The following is a 23109-nucleotide window of genomic DNA, read 5'->3' as shown; positions in this document are numbered from 1 at the left end:
TCTCTCTCTCTCTCTCTCTCTCTCTCTCTCTCTCTCGCTCTCTCTCTCGCTCTCTCTCTCTCTCGCTCTCTCTCTCGCTCTCTCTCTCTCGCTCTCTCTCTCGCTCTCTCTCTCTCTCTCTCTCTCTCTCTCTCTCTCTCTCTCTCTCTCTCTCTCTCTCTCTCTCTCTCTCTCTCTCTCTCTCACACACCACTGTGTACAGGGACAAATGGGTGAAAACAACACTTATGTACAACAAGCAAATTGTTGTTAAACAAGGACAAACAATCACATTCATCTCCACTATTGTCTCCGAAACTGTGTGTGTGCGCGCTCACCTAATTGTACTCACCTAATTGTGCTTACGGGGGTTGAGCTCTGGCTCTTTGGTCCCGCCTCTCAACTGTCAATCAACAGGTGTACAGGTTCCTAAGAGTGAGTGTGTGTGTGTGTGTGTGTGTGTGTGTGTGTGTGTGTGTGTGTGTGTGTGTGTGTGTGTGTGTGTGTGTGTGTTCGTGCGTGCGCGCGTACGTGTGTGCATACTCTCCTAGTTGTACTCGCAAAGATGTGATGCGGGGGTTGAGCTCTGGCTCTTTGGTCCCGCCTCTCAATTGTTAATCATCTGGTGTACAGGTTCCTGAGCCTATTGGGCTCTTATCATATTTACATTTGAATCTGTGTATGGAGTCAGCCTCCACCACATCACTTCCTAATGCATTCCATCTCTTAACTACTCTTGAGACTGAAAAAATCTTTCTTGTATCTTTGTGGCTCATTTAGGTACTCAATTTCCACCTGTGTCCCCTTGTTTGTGTTCCATCATGCTAAATATTTTGTCTTTGTCCACCCTGTCAATTTCTCTTAGAATTTTGTAGGTGGTGATCATGTCTCTCCTAACTCTTCTGTTTTCCAGGGACGTGAGGTTAAGTTTTCATAGCCTTTCCTCGTAACTCATACCTCTCAGTTCTGGGACTAGTCTGGTGATATTCCTCTGTATCTTCTCTAACTTTATCTTTTGTTTAGCTAGATATGGACTCCAGGTTGGAGCTGCATTCTTCAGGATTGGTCTGACATAAGTGGTATTCAAGGTCCTGAAGAATTCCTTACACAAGTTGTTAAAGACAGTTCTTATGTTGGCCAATCTAGCATATGCTGCTGATGATATCCTTTTGATGTAGGCTTCTGGGGACAGGTTCGGTGTGATATCAACCTTTCTTTCTACTTGACTCTTGCAGGATATCAACTCCAAGTTGGTACCTTGTGTTTGCCCTCCTGCTTCCTTCACCTAATTTAATTACTTGACACGTACCTTAGTTAAACTTTAGTAGCCACTTTGTAGTGTGTATGTGTTCCACAGTGGCTCTAGTAGGCATATGTTACAAGGTGGCTCTAGTGTATATATGTTCCACGGTTACTCTTAGTGTGTATATATGACAAGGTTACTCTAGTGTGTATGTATGACAAGGTTACTCTTAGTGTATATATATGACAAGGTTACTCTAGTGTAACCGAGTAAATGGAAGTGTGTTGAACTCGGTGAGAGAATACCTATACGGTAGGAACCAGAGAGTCACAGCAAGGAGTGATGGGGTGGGTTCCTTAAAGTTTATAGTATTGTTTTAAGGAAGCTGTCATCTGATCTTTGGAACAGAGTCTTCCCTGGTGTTGGTTTTATTTACCTTAAGTCAGAGAAAGTACATTATTTTCCTGGGAGTTTGGTGGCTCAGGCAGGCGAGTCTGGCTTCATAAACTTCTGGGTTTAACTTCTTCCTTCCTCAAGTTTTGCTCGGCTTTTCTGCACTCTTTGTCGCACATGAAACCCGTCTTATGCAAATATTCTCGCCCCCAGCTTGCGGCTCGCTCGCACGCACGCACGCACGCACACACACACACACACACACACACACACACACACACACACACACACACACACACACACACACACACACACACACAGGGGTCTGTTGGCTGTGTGGAGGGGTCTGGTAGCTGAGTGGACGGCGCGCGGAACTCGTAATCCTGTGGCCCGGGTTCGATTCCCGGACCAGGCAGAAACAAATGGGCAGAATTTCTTTCACCCTGATGCCCCTTTTACCTAGCAGTAAATAGGTACCTGGGTGTTAGACAGTTGTTACGGGCTGTTTCCTGGGTGTGTGTGGGGGGGGGGGAAATAATAATAATTAGATAGTAGTTAATAACAGTTTATTGGCAGTTGAGAGACGGGCCGAAAGAGCAGAGCTCAACCCCCGCAAGCACAACTAGGTGAATACAGAGTGATCATTAGGAAATTATGTGGTGGAGGGAAACTCCATACATAGTTTCAAATGTAAACATGATAGAACCCAATAGGCTAGGAACCTGAGCCTACTGTAGGTTATCTAATGTAGCTAACCTACATTAGATATAATAGATATGATTTATATCATATAATCCATATATTATATGGATGATATTTATATCATATGATATATATATCAAATGATATATATATCATATGATATTTATATCATATGATATATATGTCATATAACCAGATGATGCATGATCACGACATACAAGATGCTCTAACTGTCCCGGAGAGGACAGTTATAACATATAACCCATGTGACTGGTGGCCGTCTCCTGCAGCTGTGGCTGACGCTGGCGGAGAAGCACCTGCAGGCCAGGGGCGTCAACTGGTCTCACGCTGAAGGCTTCTGCTTCAACGAGTGGTCCAACCCTGACGACGATGACCTGGGCGACCAGATTGTTAAGGTTAGTCTCCTGTGTGTGTGTGTGTGGGTGTGGGGTGTGTGTGTGTAGGGTGTGTGTGTGTGTGTGGGGGGTGTGTGTGTGTGTGTGGGGTGTGTGGGTGTGTGTGTGTGTGTGTGTTGAGTACGTGGTGTGTTGAGTCTAAGGATTTTGAGGAGTATCTCCAATAATACGTATTATCAAGTTCGGCCGAGTTTTTGGAGGCAGATCAAGTCCCCGCAGTCGTTCCCGGGTCGTGTGAGAATAGTGGTACTCAATTGGGTGGTCAAGGTACATGCAGGTGGTGGTTTAAGGGTCGTCGTTAAACTCTCCTTGTTACGTCTAAAACGGTTTCGTTGGTCTTCAAAGATGCTATAAAGAGAAGGAATCGGAGTGATTTTCTTGAGAAAGACATTTCCAGCATATGTGGCTGTAAATGGCTGAGCGCCTTGTGTTATGGGTGCCCCCGTTTGGTTGTCCACAAAGTTAGGACAGGTGAAGAATGGTCAAGCTTCTCTTGACCATTGAAGACCCAAACTTCACTCCCAATATGTCCACTTATCATTAAGCACCATAGATTTTCGCCACAAATTTGTATACCAGTTTAATTTGCAATATCATGTTAACTTATCATCTTCGACTTTTTCTCAGCCGGAAATGTGACTTTCTCCCTCTCCAGGTAGATATTACTGAAATTTTTGATTAATGACCCTTGTAGCAGTTGGTATTTCTTATTTCCATATGAAAAGGTTAGAGTACCGTGATCAGCATTGTCCTGAGCTTCAGTGTTGAGGTGTAAGAAGATCATTGAAGTTGACATTCCAGATCTACGGGGCCAAGCTTAGTTCCCTGTGGTTCGCTGGTACTAATTGAGTGACTCTTAGTTTCTGCTCCATTGAGGACTATTCTTTGAGTCTGTTATTGAAGGTAGTCCCTTATTAGTTGTAAACTGGAACCGGTGGTACCTAGTGCTTGAAGTAATAGTAAAGCTTGAAGCTTGCTAGTAATCAAGAGTGCCACACTAGATTAAAGGCGCCTGAAATGTCTCTCTCTCTCTCTCTCTCTCTCTCTCTCTCTCTCTCTCTCTCTCTCTCTCTCTCTCTCTCTCTCTCTCTCTCTCTCTCTCTCTCTCAACCATACTTTACAATAATGATATTCAAATTAAGGAAATGTCCTCCCACCTATCTCTTCCGGGAGATGAGAGAGGAGGCTTAGCGCATCCTGGGAGCAAACACAATATAATATAGGAGAACGGTTTGCGTCCCGTCAAAGACCCACGCAATAAAGACTAAAGTTAATAAGTCCCCCTGTCAAAGTTTATAGCCGTGTCCAGACGCTGCTTTGAAAGTCCTCCGTCAAATCTAAGCGTATTAAAGACTAATTGACCGCCTTTGACAACTTAGACAAAGCACAAATGTAATGGACTGGAGAAAGACTCGTTTAGTAAAGACTGAAGAAAGACTCGTTTAGTAAAGACTGAAGAAAGCCTCGTTCAGTAAAGACTGAAGAAAGCCTCGTTCAGTAAAGACTGAAGAAAGCCTCGTTCAGTAAAGACTGAAGAAAGCCTCGTCCAGTAAAGACTGAAGAAAGCCTCGTTCAGTAAAGACTGAAGAAAGCCTCGTTCAGTAAAGACTGAAGAAAGCCTCGTTCAGTAAAGACTGAAGAAAGTCTCGTTCAGTAAAGACTGAAGAAAGCCTCGTCCAGTAAAGACTGAAGAAAGCCTCGTTCAGTAAAGACTGAAGAAAGCCTCGTTCAGTAAAGACTGAAGAAAGCCTCGTCCAGTAAAGACTGAAGAAAGCCTCGTTCAGTAAAGACTGAAGAAAGCCTCGTCCAGTAAAGACTGAAGAAAGCCTCGTCCAGTAAAGACTGAAGAAAGCCTCGTCCAGTAAAGACTGAAGAAAGCCTCGTCCAGTAAAGACTGAAGAAAGCCTCGTTCAGTAAAGACTGAAGAAAGCCTCGTTCAGTAAAGACTGAAGAAAGCCTCGTTCAGTAAAGACTGAAGAAAGCCTCGTTCAGTAAAGACTGAAGAAAGCCTCGTTCAGTAAAGACTGAAGAAAGCCTCGTTCAGTAAAGACTGAAGAAAGCCTCGTTCAGTAAAGACTGAAGAAAGCCTCGTTCAGTAAAGACTGAAGAAAGCCTCGTTCAGTAAAGACTGAAGAAAGGCTCGTTCAGTAAAGACTGAAGAAAGTCTCGTTCAGTAAAGACTGAAGAAAGACTCGTTCAGTAAAGACTGAAGAAAGACTCGTTCAGTAAAGACTGAAGAAAGACTCGTTCAGTAAAGACTGAAGAAAGACTCGTTCAGTAAAGACTGAAGAAAGTCTCATTCAGTAAAGACTGAAGGAAGCCTCATCGACCACATACAAGTTTATCTTACTTCCGCCTAACACAAACGACGATAGTCTACTGTAAAACGTCTTACGATCAATTTAATAAGATCATCTTGAAATCCCAAACTCCATCTCGGTGTTACCTGCAATGCTAAAACTTTAACAAAAAACGTGCCACACGCTCAGGGTAAACTTAGCCAAATGGCAACGTCTTAAGTCCCCAGATAAAGATTAACTTCAATCACCTTCACTTCCCCGAAGCCGGCAACAAGACCACAGAAAAATGATGGTCTTAGTTCTGAAAGAATACTTTAGGGCGATGTTGTTGTTGTTGTTATAGATTCAGCTACTCGGAACAAGTTCTCAGTAGCACGGGCTATGGTGAGCCCGTAGTGGACTTACCTGGCACAGGATCAGTGCGCTGGTCGAGGGCCAAGCTTGGTAGCTATACTACCTGCTTGGTCTAATTGGGTTAATCACACACTACCAGGTGTTATTTAACACGGCCCATCCTTCAGTAATGATGGTACTGATAGCAACTAATTGCCTCAAACGTGAAAAATATATATATAACCTGTTAGCCTCAAAAAAAAAACTTTACGTTTTGAAGCATATAACTTTCCCTACTGCAGGGAAATTAAAAAGAAATGTAAGAGCCTAATTTTGATTTGTCCGAGCAATTCTAGGCTTAACATACGCTATATTAGTCCTAATACAGTACATATATATGTGCTATACTAGGCCTAAGAATGTTTTTTTTTCTTTATTCCGTGTCCTCTACAAAATTAATAGTACAGAAGGTGGACTGTGTCAAGTGCAACCGTCCTTTTTTTCCTACGTTCGACCAAATAGTCGCTATAAGTACTGTCATTTAGGACGGAGACACAGACAGACAGACACAGACCCAATAAATATACCAACATTAAGATAAACGGGCGAACAATACGTCATTTCCTTTCCCCCTTCCCGGCCTATTTCCCCCCCTCCTGGTTCCCCCTTCACAGCCCCCTCCTCCCATCATGCCCCCCCCCTCTCTCAGCCCCCCCCTCCCCATCAAGCCCCCCCTCTCTCAGCCCCCCCTCCCCCAAACCAAGTAATTACCTTCAACAAATTCCAGAAACACGTGATTCGTCCAGCAAGTAAACAGTGCAGAGAAACGTCACTTGGGAGGAAATGGCTGAAATAAGAAGTAATTAATTCTTGGACCCTCGTGTGTGTTTCTCTCTCTCTCCCCCTCCCTCTCCCCCCCTCCCTCCCTCTCTCCCCCTCCCTCCCCACCCGTGCCCGAGGGAAATATGGAGAGTAGATGTGATGGAGTAAAATAGGTCAGGAGTCAGTATATTAGACAACCGACGCTTAGAAAGGCAGGGTCCAAGAGCTCACACACACACACACACACACACACACACACACACACTCAAGGCTCAAAGGAAAATATCAGTGATTTTAGAAGAATAGGAAAATATGAGAAAGAAAAGAACCGCCCCTTAAGGGTGACGTTTAATGGTGTGAAAAACATGATGGAAGTGCTAAGAAATGCCAGGAAACTGCAGAGTGATGAGGTTGGCAAATTTTGGTCAATAAGACAAGACCTCTCCAAGGAAGACAGAGAAAAGCTGAAAATGAACTTAATTGAGGCAAAACGTCTAAATGGGGATAGAAATGAAGAAGACAGAAATTCTTTTTTTTACAAAGTGACAGGGACTGGAAAGCTTGTGAAACGGTACATAAAAACAAAGCAACAAGATCAGTAGTGGAAGGGGGAGTAAAGAGCAAAGGAAAAGGGAACATGTTCCTGAAAATTGTATATACCAACATAGATGGAGTGAGGTCAAAAACTTTGGAGTTGCAAGATATAATCCAGCTTAGGGTCCCAGATATTGTTGCATTATCAGAAACGAAACTTGAAGGAAATATAATAAATGAAGTCATATTCCCAAGAGGCTACTCAGTTTGGAGACGTGACAGGAAAACTAGTAAGGGAGGAGGAGTGGCTGTACTGGTGAAAAAACACCTGAAGGTAAAAGAGTTAATATTTGAAAACCCTCGAGATATTGACATAATGGCATTGCAGGTCTGGAATCAGGATGATAACCTGATAATTGTAAATACCTACAGCCCACCAGCAAGCAACACGTGGACAAAGGAAGAACTGGATGACAAACGAGAGGGCCTCATAATGGTCATGAGAGATATTATTGTACAAGCAGATAAAGATAAATCACGACTGTTGATACTGGGGGACTTCAACTTTAGAGCAATAGACTGGGAGGCCTATGAAGCAAGAACGGAGGACTTTTGGACATGCAGATTTGTGAACCTCATTCTGGAGACATTCTTGTATCAACACATAAAGCAAGCCACAAGAATGAGGGAAGGAGATGTACCGTCAGTACTGGATCTAGTATTCACCAGGAAAGAAGAAGAGATTTTTGACATCCAGTACCTTCCTCCCTTGGGAAAGAGTGATCACGTCCTGTTAGACATTAAATATGCTTTAAGATATCATCTAGAAGAAAATGGGGACATTGAAACAGTTGATAAACTCGATTTAAAGAGAGGCAACTATGGGGAACTTCGAAATTTTTTTAATGAGTGTAATTGGACAGAATTGTTGCTAGGCAGGGAAGTAAATGAAATGTATGCCAAATTTTTAAAACTATACGAGGAAGGCACACAAACATTCATACCAAAACAGAGATGCAGGACCAGAAAACAGGATTGGTTCGACAGAAATTGTGAGAGGGCAAGAGACCAAAAGACACAAAAATGGAATCAGTATAGGAAGAGGCCAAACCCCCAAACATACCAGCGATACAAAGATGCGAGAAACAACTATACAGCAGTAAGGAGAGAGGCAGAAAGAAATTTTGAAAAAGGGATAGCAGATAAATGTAAAACAGAACCGGGCCTATTCTACAAATTCATAAACAACAAATTGCAGGTAAAGGATAATATCCAGAGGTTGTAAATGGGAAACAGATTCACGGAAAATGAAAAGGAAATGTGTGAAACATTAAATGAAAAGTTCCAAAGTGTGTTTGTACAAAATGAAATCTTCAGAGAACCAGACACAATAAGAATTCCAGAGAACAACATAGAGCGGATAGAGGTGTCTAGAGATGAAGTGGAAAATATGCTAAAGGAGCTCGGGAGGAACAAAGCAGCTGGCCCAGATGGCGTTTCACCATGGGTTCTGAGAGAATGTGCATCTGAGCTCAGCATTCCACTTCACCTGATCTTTCAGGCATCCCTGTGTACAGGAATCGTAGCAGACGTGTGGAAACAGGCTAACATAGTTCCAATCTACAAAAGTGGCAGAAGGGAAGACCCCCTCAATTATAGACCTGTATCATTGACAAGTGTAATAGTGAAAGTATTGGAAAAGCTAATCAAAACTAAATGGGTAGAACACCTGGAGAGAAATGATATAATATCAGACAGACAGTATGGTTTTCGATCAGGAAGATCCTGTGTATCGAATTTACTCAGTTTCTATGATCGGGCCACAGAGATATTACAGGAAAGAGATGGCTGGGTTGACTGCATCTATCTGGACCTAAAAAAGGCTTTCGACAGAGTTCCACATAAGAGGTTGTTCTGGAAACTGGAAAATATTGGAGGGGTGACAGGTAAGCTTCTATCATGGATGAAAAATTTTCTGACTGATAGAAAAATGAGGGCAGTAATCAGAGGCAATGTATCGGAATGGAGAAATGTCACAAGTGGAGTACCACAGGGTTCAGTTCTTGCACCAGTGATGTTTATTGTGTACATAAATGATCTACCAGTTGGTATACAGAATTATATGAACATGTTTGCTGATGATGCTAAGATAATAGGAAGGATAAGAAATTTAGATGATTGTCATGCCCTTCAAGAAGACCTGGACAAAATAAGTATATGGAGCACCACCTGGCAAATGGAATTTAATGTTAATAAATGTCATGTTATGGAATGTGGAATAGGAGAACATAGACCCCATACAACCTATATATTATGTGAGAAATCTTTAAAGAATTCTGATAAAGAAAAAGATCTAGGGGTGGTTCTAGATAGAAAACTATCACCTGAGGACCACATAAAGAATATTGTGCAAGGAGCCTATGCGATGCTTTCTAACTTCAGAATTGCATTTAAATACATGGATGGCGATATACTAAAGAAATTGTTCATGACTTTTGTTAGGCCAAAGCTAGAATATGCAGCTGTTGTGTGGTGCCCATATCTTAAGAAGCACATCAACAAACTGGAAAAGGTGCAAAGACATGCTACGAAGTGGCTCCCAGAACTGAAGGGCAAGAGCTACGAGGAGAGGTTGGAAGCATTAAACATGCCAAAACTAGAAGACAGAAGAAAAAGAGGTGATATGATCACTACGTACAAAATAGTAACAGGAATTGATAAAATCGACAGGGAAGGATTCCTGAGACCTGGCACTTCAAGAACAAGAGGTCATAGATTTAAACTAGCTAAACACAGATGCCGAAGAAATATAAGAAAATTCACCTTCGCAAATAGAGTGGTAGACGGTTGGAACAAGTTAAGTGAGAAGGTGGTGGAGGCCAAGACCGTCAGTAGTTTCAAAGCGTTATATGACAAAGAGTGCTGGGAAGACGGGACACCACGAGCGTAGCTCTCATCCTGTAACTACACTTAGGTAATTACACACACGTAGGCAGTAGGACGGCGGTCAGTGAATAAGGGTAGGACGTGCGGTCCGCGAATTGCTTCAATATTCTCTGGATATTTACGTACCAGTGAGCCCAAAACATAGTTTTTTGTCATATGAAAGGTACAGCAACGCAGTGATAACGCAACATAGTGAATTCTTATAACGTTTGATAAGAAAAAAAATTGAAAAAGAACGAGATTGTGGCAAGACGGTGGCACAGAGGCCGCGAAGGGAAGAGTTTGGACCACCACGTGGGAGGACCTCTGGCGGGGACGTCAACAACAATATCGGACATCGCTTCATAAATCACCTAATTGTGCTGTGGGATGCTTACTCGGAGGTGAGTGTCTCTCAAAGTCAGTCATATAAGGTGTACAGTGTTTTTTATATAGTAATTAGCTTTGAACATAAGTTAATTAAAATACGAAAAAGTAGCTCAAGAGCCTCAGCTTGGTACTAGCTTCTCACACCTGTGTGTTACATTACACCGCCACTGACTAGACCTACCCCCCCCTCCTCCTCACCATAACACGCCAGTGTAAACACACACACACACACACATGCACACACGCACACACTGGTGACCGCTCACCCTCACTCACCCACCCTCACCCCTCACGTTCCCACGCCTTACACTGCCCCAAGACACCCCCCTACCCCTCCCCCTATACACAAACACCCCCGCACTCAACACACACACACACACACACACACACACACACACACACACACACACACACACACACACACACACACGCGCACGCACACACACACACGCACGCACACAAAGTTGAAGCCCCCATAGGAATGAGTGACCACAGTGTACTGACCTTTGAGTACTTGGTGGAGGTAGGGATAACCTATCCAAGGATGGGAGTGGAGGGGAAAAGACTGAATTACCGAAGAGGAAAATATGACGAGATGAGGAACTTCCTAATGGGAATACCATGGGAAACAGAACTTAGAGACAAGAATGTGCAGGTCATGATGGATATTGTCACCCAAAAGTGCCAGGAAGCTGCAGACAGGTTTATCCCCGTCCAAAAGGAGAAAAACGAAAAACAACAGAAAAACCCATGGTTCAACCAGGAATGTAAGGTAGCGAAACAACTGAGTAAAAGAACATGGAGAAACTACAGAAATAACAGAACACCAGAGAGCAGGGAGAGGTACCAGAGGGCCAGAAATGAGTACATCAGAGTGAGGAGGGAAGCAGAGAGACAGTTTGAAAATGACATCGCGAGTAAAGCCAAGACCCAACCAAAGCTGCTCCACAGCCATATCAGGAGGAAAACAGCAGTGAAGGAACAAGTGATGAAGCTGCGGAAAGGGGAGAACAGATACACAGAGAATGACAAGGAGGTGTGTGAAGAACTCAACAAGAGATTCCAGGAGGTCTTCACAATAGAACAAGGAGAAGCCCCTGCACTAAATGAGGAGGCGGCAACCTTGGAAACCTTGGAGGAATTTGACCTCACCAGTGATGAGGTCAAAAGGTGTCTGCTGGAGCTAGATGTGACAAAGGCTGTTGGGCCTGATAGAATCTCACCATGGATACTAAAGGAAGGTGCAGAAGCACTAAGTGTGCCACTCTCTATGGTGTATAACAGGTCACTGGAAACAGGAGACTTACCAGAAAGTTGGAAGACAGCTAACGTGGTCCCAATATACAAAAAGGGTGACAGGCAAGAGGCACTGAATTACAGGCCAGTTTCCTTAACTTGTATACCATGCAAGGTGCTGGAGAAGATCGTGAGGAAAAGGCTCGTAGAGCATCTGGAGGGAAATAACTTTGTAACGCACCACCAACATGGGTTCAGAGATGGTAAATCGTGCCTCACAGGGTTAATAGAATTTTATGACCAGGCAACGAAAATTAGGCAGGAAAGAGAAGGGTTGGCCGACTGCATTTTCATGGATTGCCAAAAAGCCTTCGACACAGTACCCCATAAAAGGCTGTTAAAAAAGTTGGAGCAACAGGCAGGAGTAAAAGGGAAGGTGCTCCAGTGGATAAGGGAGTACTTAAGCAACAGGAAACAGCGAGTAACGGTGAGGGGGAAGACATCAGAGTGGCGAGGTGTCACCAGCGGAGTCCCACAGGGCTCAGTACTTGGACCCATCCTGTTTCTAATATATGTGAACGATCTTCCAGAGGGTATAGACTCATTCCTCTCGATGTTTGCTGATGATGCAAAAATTATGAGAAGAATCAAGACGGATGAAGATAGACAGAGACTACAGGATGACCTGGATAAACTGGAGGAATGGTCTAGAAAATGGCTGCTGAAGTTCAACTCTGGAAAGTGTAAGGTGATGAAATTAGGCGAAGGGAGCAGGAGGCTGAACACAAGGTATCATCTGGGAGGGGAAATCCTGCAAGAATCAAATAGAGAGAAGGATCTGGGGGTTGATATCACACCGAACCTGTCCCCAGAGGCCCACATCAAAAGAATATCATCAGCGGCATATGCTAGACTGGCCAACATAAGAACTGCCTTCAGAAACTTGTGTAAGGAATCTTTCAGAACCCTGTATACCACTTATGTAAGACCAATCCTGGAGTATGCAGCTCCAGCCTGGAGTCCATACCTAGTTAAACACAAGACAAAGTTAGAGAAGATTCAGCGGTATGCCACCAGGCTCGTCCCGGAACTGAGAGGATTGAGCTACGAGGAAAGGCTAAAGGAGCTGAACCTCACATCCCTGGAAAACAGAAGAGTAAGGGGAGACATGATAACCACCTACAAAATTCTCAGGGGAATTGACAGGGTGGACAAAGACAAACTCTTCAGCACGGGTGGGACACGAACAAGGGGACACAGGTGGAAACTTAGTACCCAGATGAGCCACAGGGACGTTAGAAAGAATTTTTTCAGTGTCAGAGTAGTTAATAAATGGAATGCACTAGGAAGTGATGTGGTGGAGGCTGACTCCATACACAGTTTCAAATGTAGGTATGATAGAGCCCAGTAGGCTCAGGAATCTGTACACCAGTTGATTGACAGTTGAGAGGCGGGACCAAAGAGCCAAAGCTCAACCCCCGCAAGCACAATTAGGTGAGTACAATTAGGTGAGTACACGCACGCGCGCGCACACGCGCACGCGCGCACACACACGCGCGCACACACGCGCACGCGCGCACACACACGCGCACACGCACGCACACGCGCACACACACGCACACGCGCACACACACACACACGCGCGCACACACACACACACACACACACACACACACACACACACACACACACACACACACACACACACACACACACACAGGTCAAGCGGGATGGTAAGACAACAGAATGAAGCTGGAGGAGAGGGACTGGACGAGTCATTCATGGAGATGATTGCTAAGGCATGGAAGGAAGTCAGTGGGGAATTGAAGGACCTGAGGGAAACTATATGTAAGCTGCAGATAGAACTAAGTGCAGCACAAGAGGAGATAAAAAGCCTAAAAACAGGCCCTCCTCAGACTCTGGCCCAGGGGACCAACCCCCAGGTGCCAGGAGATGTAGCTATGGCAGGGACCCCTACAATTGGCCCAACCTTTGCTGAAATGCTCAAGAGCTCAGGAGCAATGTCCACAGTCAAGGAAGTTGTAATGAAAGCAGTAACCTCACAGGAGGCAGCTAGATGCACAAGCCAGCTAATGGAAAGGAAAAGAGCTGTAGTAGTGGTAGGTGTCAAGGAACAAGAGGGCTCCACAAGGGAGGAAACGAGGACTAAAGACAAAGCTGCAGTGGCAGGGATTTTAAAGGGGATAGGAATGGAAGGGGCTGAACGAGACATAGAACAGTTTTTCCGGATTGGCCAGTACAACAGAGACAAAAAAAGATTGATCAAGGTAGTATTCAAGAGCGAGGATATCAAAGAGGACATTCTAGTAAAGAAGAGCAAACTGAGGTATACAAGGAACTACAAAGAGGTATATGTTCAGAGGGACATGACCAGAGACGAGATAGTAAGGGCAGCAGATGCAAGGAAAAGGCGCAAGGAGAGGGAAGAGAGCCAGGGAACCTCAGCCTCCAACCCAGCAATCCCAGAGGGGAGTGGGGAACCCCAATCCAGCAACCCAGGAACCCCAGGGGGGAATGCAACACCCCAGTCCACCACCCAATAGGGCCCTCCCTACCCCCCAGCACAAATCCTTCCTTGCCCCTGCATAATGCCCATCATGAAACCCAAATCCTCCCCCTCCCCTTACCCCAAGTAGCCCCTGCTTTCCCAGCCCTTGGTCTTCTCCCTGCCCCAAGCAGGCCTGAGCAAGACCAAAGCCCTCTATCCCCCACTCCACCTCCCTCCAAACCCCTGTCAACTACACCGCAGGAGGGCGTGCCCTCTCCCCAAGCAATCCCTGCTCCCTCACCCCCAGGACTTCTTCCTGACCCAAGCAGGCCTGAGGAAGACCTAAGCCCTCCACCCCCCACTCCACCTCCCCCTGAACCCCTGGCAACTACCTCACAGGAGGAGGAGCCTACCCAAGTAGCAATGACCATAGAACAACCTCCTACACTTGTAGGGAGTGTGGGTGAAATTGGATATAAGAAAGTGAGCTTCAAGGTAATGTACTCAAACATTGATGGGATTACCAATACAGCAAGTGAACTGGCAGAAAGGGTGCAAGAAGAAAACCCTGATGTAATAGGACTAACAGAAACAAAATTGTCAGGAGTCATAACAGATGCTGTGTTTCCAAAGGACTACTATACAGTAAGGAAAGAGAGGGAAGGGAGAGGAGGTGGAGGAGTGGCCCTGCTGATAAGGAAGGACTGGAGTTTTGATGAGATGGAAATTCCGGGCTGTGACGGATTCAGAGATTACATAACAGGAACTATAACAATGGGTGGACCTAAGATAATAGTGACAGTCATTTACAACCCTCCCCTAAATGACAGAAGACCTAGACAGGAGTTTGATAGGAACAACATGGCAACCATTAATATAATAGAGAGAGCAGCTTCAGTTGCCTGCAGGAATGGCTCAAGACTCTTAATCATGGGTGATTTCAACCATGGAAAGATAGACTGGGAGAATGGGGACCCACATGGTGGTGCAGATACGTGGCGAGCTAAACTCTTGGAAGTGGCAACAAGGAATTTTCTGAGCCAGCATGTCAAGGAACCCACAAGAATGAGAGGCAATGATGAACCAGCTAGACTCGACTTAATATTCACCCTGAATAAGTCGGAAATAAGGGAAGTCAAAGTTGAAGCCCCCATAGGAATGAGTGACCACAGTGTACTGACCTTTGAGTACTTGGTGGAGGTAGGGATAACCTATCCAAGGATGGGAGTGGAGGGGAAAAAACTGAATTACCGAAGAGGAAAATATGACGAGATGAGGAACTTCCTCAGGGGAATACCATGGGAAACAGAACTTAGAGACAAGAATGTGCAGGTCATGATGGATATTGTCACCCAAAAGTGCCAGGAAGCTGCAGACAGGTTTATCCCCGTCCAAAAGGAGAAAAACGAAAAAAACAGAAAAACCCATGGTTCAACCAGGAATGTAAGGTAGCGAAACAACTGAGTAAAAGAACATGGAGAAACTACAGAAATAACAGAACACCAGAGAGCAGGGAGAGATACCAGAGGGCCAGAAATGAGTACATCAGAGTGAGGAGGGAAGCAGAGAGACAGTTTGAAAATGACATCGCGAGTAAAGCCAAGACCCAACCAAAGCTGCTCCACAGCCATATCAGGAGGAAAACAGCAGTGAAGGAACAAGTGATGAAGCTGCGGAAAGGGGAGAACAGATACACAGAGAATGACAAGGTGTGTGAAGAACTCAACAAGAGATTCCAGGAGGTCTTCACAATAGAACAAGGAGAAGCCCCTGCACTAAATGAGGAGGCGGCAAACCAAGCAACCTTGGAGGAATTTGACCTCACCAGTGATGAGGTCAAAAGGTGTCTGCTGGAGCTAGATGTGACAAAGGCTGTTGGGCCTGATAGAATCTCACCATGGATACTAAAGGAAGGTGCAGAAGCACTAAGTGTGCCACTCTCTATGGTGTATAACAGGTCACTGGAAACAGGAGACTTACCAGAAAGTTGGAAGACAGCTAACGTGGTCCCAATATACAAAAAGGGTGACAGGCAAGAAGCACTGAATTACAGGCCAGTTTCCTTAACTTGTATACCATGCAAGGTGCTGGAGAAGATCGTGAGGAAAAGGCTCGTAGAGCATCTGGAGGGAAATAACTTTGTAACGCACCACCAACATGGGTTCAGAGATGGTAAATCGTGCCTCACAGGTTTAATAGAATTTTATGACCAGGCAACGAAAATTAGGCAGGAAAGAGAAGGGTGGGCCGACTGCATTTTCCTGGAATGCCAAAAAGCCTTTGACACAGTACCCCATAAAAGGCTGTTAAAAAAGTTGGAGCAACAGGCAGGAGTAAAAGGGAAGGTGCTCCAGTGGATAAGGGAGTACTTAAGCAACAGGAAACAGCGAGTAACGGTGAGGGGGAAGACATCAGAGTGGCGAGATGTCACCAGCGGAGTCCCACAGGGCTCAGTACTTGGACCCATCCTGTTTCTAATATATGTGAACGATCTTCCAGAGGGTATAGACTCATTCTTCTCGATGTTTGCTGATGATGCAAAAATTATGAGAAGAATCAAGACGGATGAAGATAGACAGAGACTACAGGATGACCTGGATAAACTGGAGGAATGGTCTAGAAAATGGCTGCTGAAGTTCAACTCTGGAAAGTGTCAGGTGATGAAATTAGGCGAAGGGAGCAGGAGGCTGAACACAAGGTATCATCTGGGAGGGGAAATCCTGCAAGAATCAAATAGAGAGAAGGATCTGGGGGTTGATATCACACCGAACCTGTCCCCAGAGGCCCACATCAAAAGAATATCATCAGCGGCATATGCTAGACTGGCCAACATAAGGACTGCCTTCAGAAACTTGTGTAAGGAATCTTTCAGAACCCTGTATACCACTTATGTAAGACCAATCCTGGAGTATGCAGCTCCAGCCTGGAGTCCATACCTAGTTAAACACAAGACAAAGTTAGAGAAGATTCAGCGGTATGCCACCAGGCTCGTCCCGGAACTGAGAGGATTGAGCTACGAGGAAAGGCTAAAGGAGCTGAACCTCACATCCCTGGAAACAGAAGAGTAAGGGGAGACATGATAACCACCTACAAAATTCTCAGGGGAATTGACAGGGTGGACAAAGACAAACTCTTCAGCACGGGTGGGACACGAACAAGGGGACACAGGTGGAAACTTAGTACCCAGATGAGCCACAGAGACGTTAGAAAGAATTTTTTCAGTGTCAGAGTAGTTAATAAATGGAATGCACTAGGAAGTGATGTGGTGGAGGCTGACTCCATACACAGTTTCAAATGTAGATATGATAGAGCCCAGTAGACTCAGGAATCTGTACACCATTTGATTGACAGTTGAGAGGCGGGACCAAAGAGCCAGAGCTCAACCCCCGCAAGCACAATTAGGCGAGTACAATTAGGTGAGTACACGTGTGAAAGAGAAAAACATGCATTCCCTTGAACATTGTATTGCAGAATGTCCCATATTGACTGCCTTGCGCCTCCCCTGGGGTGACTCTCACTAGTGCCAACATCGCTACAAACCAAAACTAGTAAAGGTCAAAAAAATCAAGGATCCTTCCTGAGCTAAAAGAATTGAGCTATGAAGAACAATTGAGGGAAGCGGACCTCACTCCACTGGAGGAAAGAAGAAATAGAACAGACATGATAACGACTTGAAAGATACTGCTGGGGACTAACAAGGTAGATATAGAAGCAGTGTTGAAATTAAGGAGCAATCTAAAGAGTCGTAAATAAATGGAACAGACTGGATGAGGAAATTATCGAAGCCATTTCGATCCACAGCTTTACATGTCAATTATGATATATAAAAAAAGAGTACAAAGAGCCAATGCATCGAACGAATGATGGTTGAAAGGCGGGGCTTAAGAGCAGCTGCTCGACCCTGCAAGCTCAACTAGGTGAGTACACAGGAAACGAGGGGAAAATGTGAGGGGGTTGAGTCCCAGTGTGAAGGATCCCCTCCCCTTCCTCCATCTTGTAATCCTCGGTATTTACTGTCCTTCAGAACCTTACTTGTTTCTCCTTTCATGTCTTGTCTCAGGCTGGCTTGGTGAGGGGGAATGAGGGCGGGAATAGTGACAACAGAGTGAGAGAGGGAGAGAGATAGAGACAACAGAGTGAGAGAGGTAGGGAGATAGAGACAACAGAGTGAGAGAGGTAGGGAGATAGAGACAACAGAGTGAGAGAGGGAGGGAGGGAGATAGAGACAACAGAGTGAGAGAGGGAGGGAGGGAGATAGAGACAGCAAAGTGAGAGAGTGAGGGAGATAGAGACAGCAAAGTGAGAGAGTGAGGGAGATAGAGACAACAGAGTGAGAGAGGTAGAGAGATAGAGACAACAGAGTGAGAGAGGGAGGGAGATAAGAGACAACAGAGTGAGAGAGGTAGAGAGATAGAGACAACAGAGTGAGAGAGGTAGAGAGATAGAGACAACAGAGTGAGAGAGTGAGGGAGGGAGATAGAGACAACAGAGTGAGAGAGTGAGGGAGGGAGATAGAGACAACAGAGTGAGAGAGGGAGGGAGGGAGATAGAGACAACAGAGTGAGAGAGGGAGGGAGGGAGATAGAGACCACAGAGTGAGAGAGGGAGGGAGGGAGATAGAGACAACAGAGTGAGAGAGTGAGGGAGGGAGATAGAGACAACAGAGTGAGAGAGGTAGAGAGATAGAGACAACAGAGTGAGAGAGGTAGAGAGATAGAGACAACAGAGTGAGAGAGTGAGGGAGATAGAGACAGCAAAGTGAGAGAGTGAGGGAGATAGAGACAACAGAGTGAGAGAGGGAGAGAGGGAGGGAAGAATGAAGAATGGTAGCCATATAAGCTGTGTCTATTCCCATTGTTGGGGACAGGAAGCCTGCATACTATAGGCTTACAGAAGGGGTCCTCTAAGACAACCTTCCCCTTGGTGTAACCCACAACAGTGGCCTAGCTCCTGGGTTCCTATTTAACTGCTAGGTGAACAGGTATCGGGAAACGTGCCCAACCGTTCCTGTCTTTCCCCGTTAATGAACCCGGGTCGCTCGACTGTGAACCGAGGAGGAACAAAATTGTGTAAGTGTGTGTTGTTGTTGTTGTATTTTGTGATTGTTGTTACCTGAAGAACACCGCTGCTCCTTGACCTTCTGGTGAAGAACACCGCTGCTCCTTGACCTTCTGGTGAAGAACACCCCTGCTCCTTGACCTTCTGGTGAAGAACACCGCTGCTCCTTGACCTTCTGGTGAAGAACACCGCTGCTCCTTGACCTTCTGGTGAAGAACACCCCTGCTCCTTGACCTTCTGGTGAAGAACACCGCTGCTCCTTGACCTCCTGGTGAAGAACACCGCTGCTCCTTGACCTTCTGGTGAAGAACACCGCTGCTCTTTTACCTTCTGGTGAAGAACACCGCTGCTCCTTGACCTTCTGGTGAAGAACACCGCTGCTCCTTGACCTTCTGGTGAAGAACACCGCTGCTCCTTGACCTTCTGGTGAAGAACACCGCTGCTCCTTGACCTTCTGGTGAAGAACACCGCTGCTCCTTGACCTTCTGGTGAAGAACACCGCTGATCCTTGACCTGGTGAACACCGCTGCTCCTTGACCTTCTGGTGAAGAACACCGCTGCTCTTTTACCTTCTGGTGAAGAACACCGCTGCTCCTTGACCTTCTGGTGAAGAACACCGCTGCTCCTTGACCTTCTGGTGAAGAACACCGCTGCTCCTTGACCTTCTGGTGAAGAACACCGCTGCTCTTTTACCTTCTGGTGAAGAACACCGCTGCTCTTTTACCTTCTGGTGAAGAACACCGCTGCTCTTTTACCTTCTGGTGAAGAACACCGCTGCTCCTTGACCTGGTGAAGAACACCGCTGCTCCTTGACCTTCTGGTGAAGAACACCGCTGCTCCTTGACCTGGTGAAGAACACCGCTGATCCTTGACCTGGTGAACACCGCTGCTCCTTGACCTGGTCAAGAACACCGCTGCTCCTTGACCTGGTCAAGAACACTGCTGCTCTTTGACCTGGTGAAGAACACCGCTGCTCCTTGACCTGGTCAAGAACACTGCTGCTCTTTGACCTGGTCAAGAACACCGCTGCTCCTTGACCTGGTCAAGAACACCGCTGCTCCTTGACCTGGTGAAGAACACCGCTGCTCCTTGACCTGGTGAAGAACACCGCTGATCCTTGACCTTCTGGTGAAGAACACTGCTGCTCTTTGACCTGGTGAAGAACACTGCTGCACCTTGACCTGGTGAAGAACACCGCTGCTCCTTGACCTTCTGGTGAAGAACTCTGCTGTTCCTTGACCTTCTGGTGAAAAACACCGCTGCTCCTTGACCTGGTGAAGAACACTGCTGCTCCTTGACCTTCTGGTGAAGAACACCGCTGCTCCTTGACCTTCTGGTGAAGAACACCGCTGCTCCTTGACCTGGTGAAGAACACCGCTGCTCCTTGACCTGGTGACGAACACTGCTGCCCCTTGACCTTCTGGTGAAGAACACTGCTGCTCCTTGACCTTCTGGTGAAGAACACTGCTGCTCCTTGACCTTCTGGTGAAGAACACTGTTGTTCCTTGACCTTCTGGTGAAGAACACCGCTGCTCCTTGACCTGTTGAAGAACACCGCTGCTCCTTGACCTGGTGAAGAACACTGCTGCCCCTTGACCTTCTGGTGAAGAACACTGCTGGTCCTTGACCTTCTGGTGAAGAACACCGCTGCTCCTTGACCCTCGTGCTTCACACTTCACCCATTAATCCCCTGCGATGGTTTCTCTTGAGCTATTTTTAAGGGTCTTACTCCCACAGTCTTAACTGTACTGGTGTTTTAACTGTGTGTTCAGGATGTTAGAAAACCTATGGTAACTAAACTATTTTCTGTGCTTGAGGCAGGACCCAGGAGCTGCAACCCGTCCTCAGTGTGTGCTCCTCCAAGTTGTGGTCTGCCCCGCCGCTTGGACGAGCTGGGTACCGAGTTTACTGTTGTAGTAAAATTGTAAACTTCTATTTTACTAAAATAGAAGTTTATCTATTTTACTAAAAAAAATACAATGGCTCAGTACATTAATCATTTGTTTTAAATGAAAAACGAGTTAATCTTGTATTTTGTGTGTCAATATTGCTGTGAATCGGAGCTGTGAAAATTTCATAGTGGCGCCTGGTGGGGGCCTGTTTCCTGGTGACCCGACTCCCTGTAACCCACTCGGTACCCCACCAAGAGTGAGGTATATCTTGAGGTTATCTTGAGAGCATTTCGGGAGCTTAGTGTCCCGCGGCCCGGTCCTCGACCAGGCCTCCACCCCCAGGAAGCAGCCCTGTGTGACAGCTAACTAACTCCCAGCTACCTATTTACTACTAGATAACAGTAGCATCAGGGTGAAAGAAACTTTGCCCATTGTTTCTCGCCGGCGCCCGGGATCGAACCCGGGACCACAAGATCACGCGTCCAGTGTTCTGTCCGCTCAGCCACCAGGTATTCCTCCCCCCTGCTCCCCCCCCCTACCAGTAGGACACAAACTAGAGTGTAATAATACACACAGGTATTACCCAAGTTCATGTTCAAGTATGTTCATTGAGACAAGAAAGAAATACATCTAAAGGGATAGAGTAGCTTAGGCTATGTCTACCTCCCAACATTATTGCCAACAGTATTTGGTGTTCCCAGGCGGTCACCCATCCAAGTACTAACCAAACCCAACGTTGCTTAACTTCGCTGATCGGACGAGAAGCGGTGTTCTCAACGTGGTATGGCCGTTGGCGGTATTGCCCTCACGTGTGTCGCTGTTGACTAAACAGCTGAAATGGCATAATGCTCGCTAAGAGGCTTCCGGCGGCCATGATAAACACTTAAGCCCTCCCGAGGGCCTCCACACTGCTCCGAGGGCCTCGTGCTGGAGAGGGAGGAACGGTGGCCACTTGTGAACATAACATTATAACAAAAAATTATTAAATAAGTTAATTAAAAAAGGTCTATATTGGTCCATACGAGGCAGCTCCTGCTTATATCCACATTAATACTCTTAATAAATATGTATTAAGAGTTGAGGAAAGAAAAACTCAATTTTCTGCTGCAGATAGCATGAAATAATCCCATTCTTCGTGCTTGGTCATCGTTATCTTGTGGAAGAACACCGGCTGTTGGGTTATATGTAAGACTTCCGGCACCTTTTTGGTCCATGAACAGGCACCGGTCCATAATCTGTCCTAGATGATCCGTCCTCCTCCTCCTAATTAATCTCTACGCCCTTATAGTATATATATATATATATATATATATATATATATATATATATATATATATATATATATATATATATATATATATATATATATATATATATCAATCATGTAAGCTTGTAGTTTAATTACTGCAGTCTACGGTACATCATTTCATTATATAGTTATGCCTTAGTTGTCTTTCAACTGTCTGGCAGTTCTCCATTCCCCAAGTAACTTATTGCTGATTATCATACTGGATCTATGTATAGCCTCATCAGTCTCTCTTTAATCCACAAGGACAATTGTATTTTGGTTCTGAAACCTGTGTTACAGAGATCTCCTTCTGTGGCTTCATAATCTCCTCTGCTGTATCTCCTAAGCCTCTTAGTCTCTCCTCCAAGGGTGACCTGGCTACCTCCTACCTCTGGGAGGGGTCCAGGTTCCTGTCTCAGCAGTTTCTGTACCTCTTTGTGTGTGTGTCTGTGATTCGCGAGATAGTGTACTGAGTACTAAAAAAACTAAAATGTGGAAGCTTCGTATCATGTGCTGCATATATTGTTTATCTTGTCAACATAACGTAGTATGTGTGCAAAGTACGTTAGTCAGTGAAATAATAACCCACTTTTGTTAAGGAAACACTAGATATGTCAGCAGATGGTTTCGGTCCCATGCCGGGACACTGTTCAGCAGTGAGCACGAATGGGAGTGGTAGTCGCTTATATATGGTGTCAAGCCAGGGCTCCCGGGTGACGGGTACACATTGGACTGTAACTTTGTTACGTAATCTCTTTCCAGTTCTGGTAGAGATCGGTTGGGCCAGGGGGGGGGGTTGTATTGGGCAGAGAAGGGGAACAGGTGAGGAGGTATAGAGGATATATATATATATATAACTGAAAACTCACACCCCAGAAGTGACTCGAACCCATACTCCCACAACTGGTATGTACAGGGACGCCTTAATCCGCTTGACCATCACGACCGGACAAAAGGAAGTGATAGCCGAGGCTATATGAACCACTTCCCCGCCGGCACTCGGATGGTAATCTTGGGCATAGCATTTTATCAAATCACCTCATATTTCAGTTGTATATTTTATCAAATTTTATCAACATTTTATTGTAT

General features: G+C 45.6%; 1 protein-coding gene and 1 non-coding gene across 2 annotated transcripts in view; one reads left to right on the top strand and one right to left on the bottom strand.

Moving 5' to 3' along the window:
* LOC123746750 (serine-rich adhesin for platelets) overlaps nt 1-23109 on the top strand; it is a 393680-nt gene that overhangs the window by 265535 nt on the left and 105036 nt on the right. The window contains exon 5 of the mRNA XM_069321683.1: nt 2608-2733. Within this exon, the coding sequence (XP_069177784.1) occupies nt 2608-2733 (126 nt within the window). The remainder of the gene's footprint in view (nt 1-2607; nt 2734-23109) is intronic.
* On the bottom strand, nt 21409-21527 carry LOC123749108 (5S ribosomal RNA). The gene has a single exon (XR_006771851.1). It is a non-coding gene; the product is annotated as a 5S ribosomal RNA (ribosomal RNA).

Source organism: Procambarus clarkii, chromosome 10 (assembly GCF_040958095.1).
Source record: "Procambarus clarkii isolate CNS0578487 chromosome 10, FALCON_Pclarkii_2.0, whole genome shotgun sequence".
Classification (NCBI taxonomy): Eukaryota; Metazoa; Arthropoda; class Malacostraca; order Decapoda; family Cambaridae; genus Procambarus; species Procambarus clarkii.
Note: the sequence above shows the minus strand (reverse complement) of the source record. Positions and strands in the feature narration are given on the sequence as shown.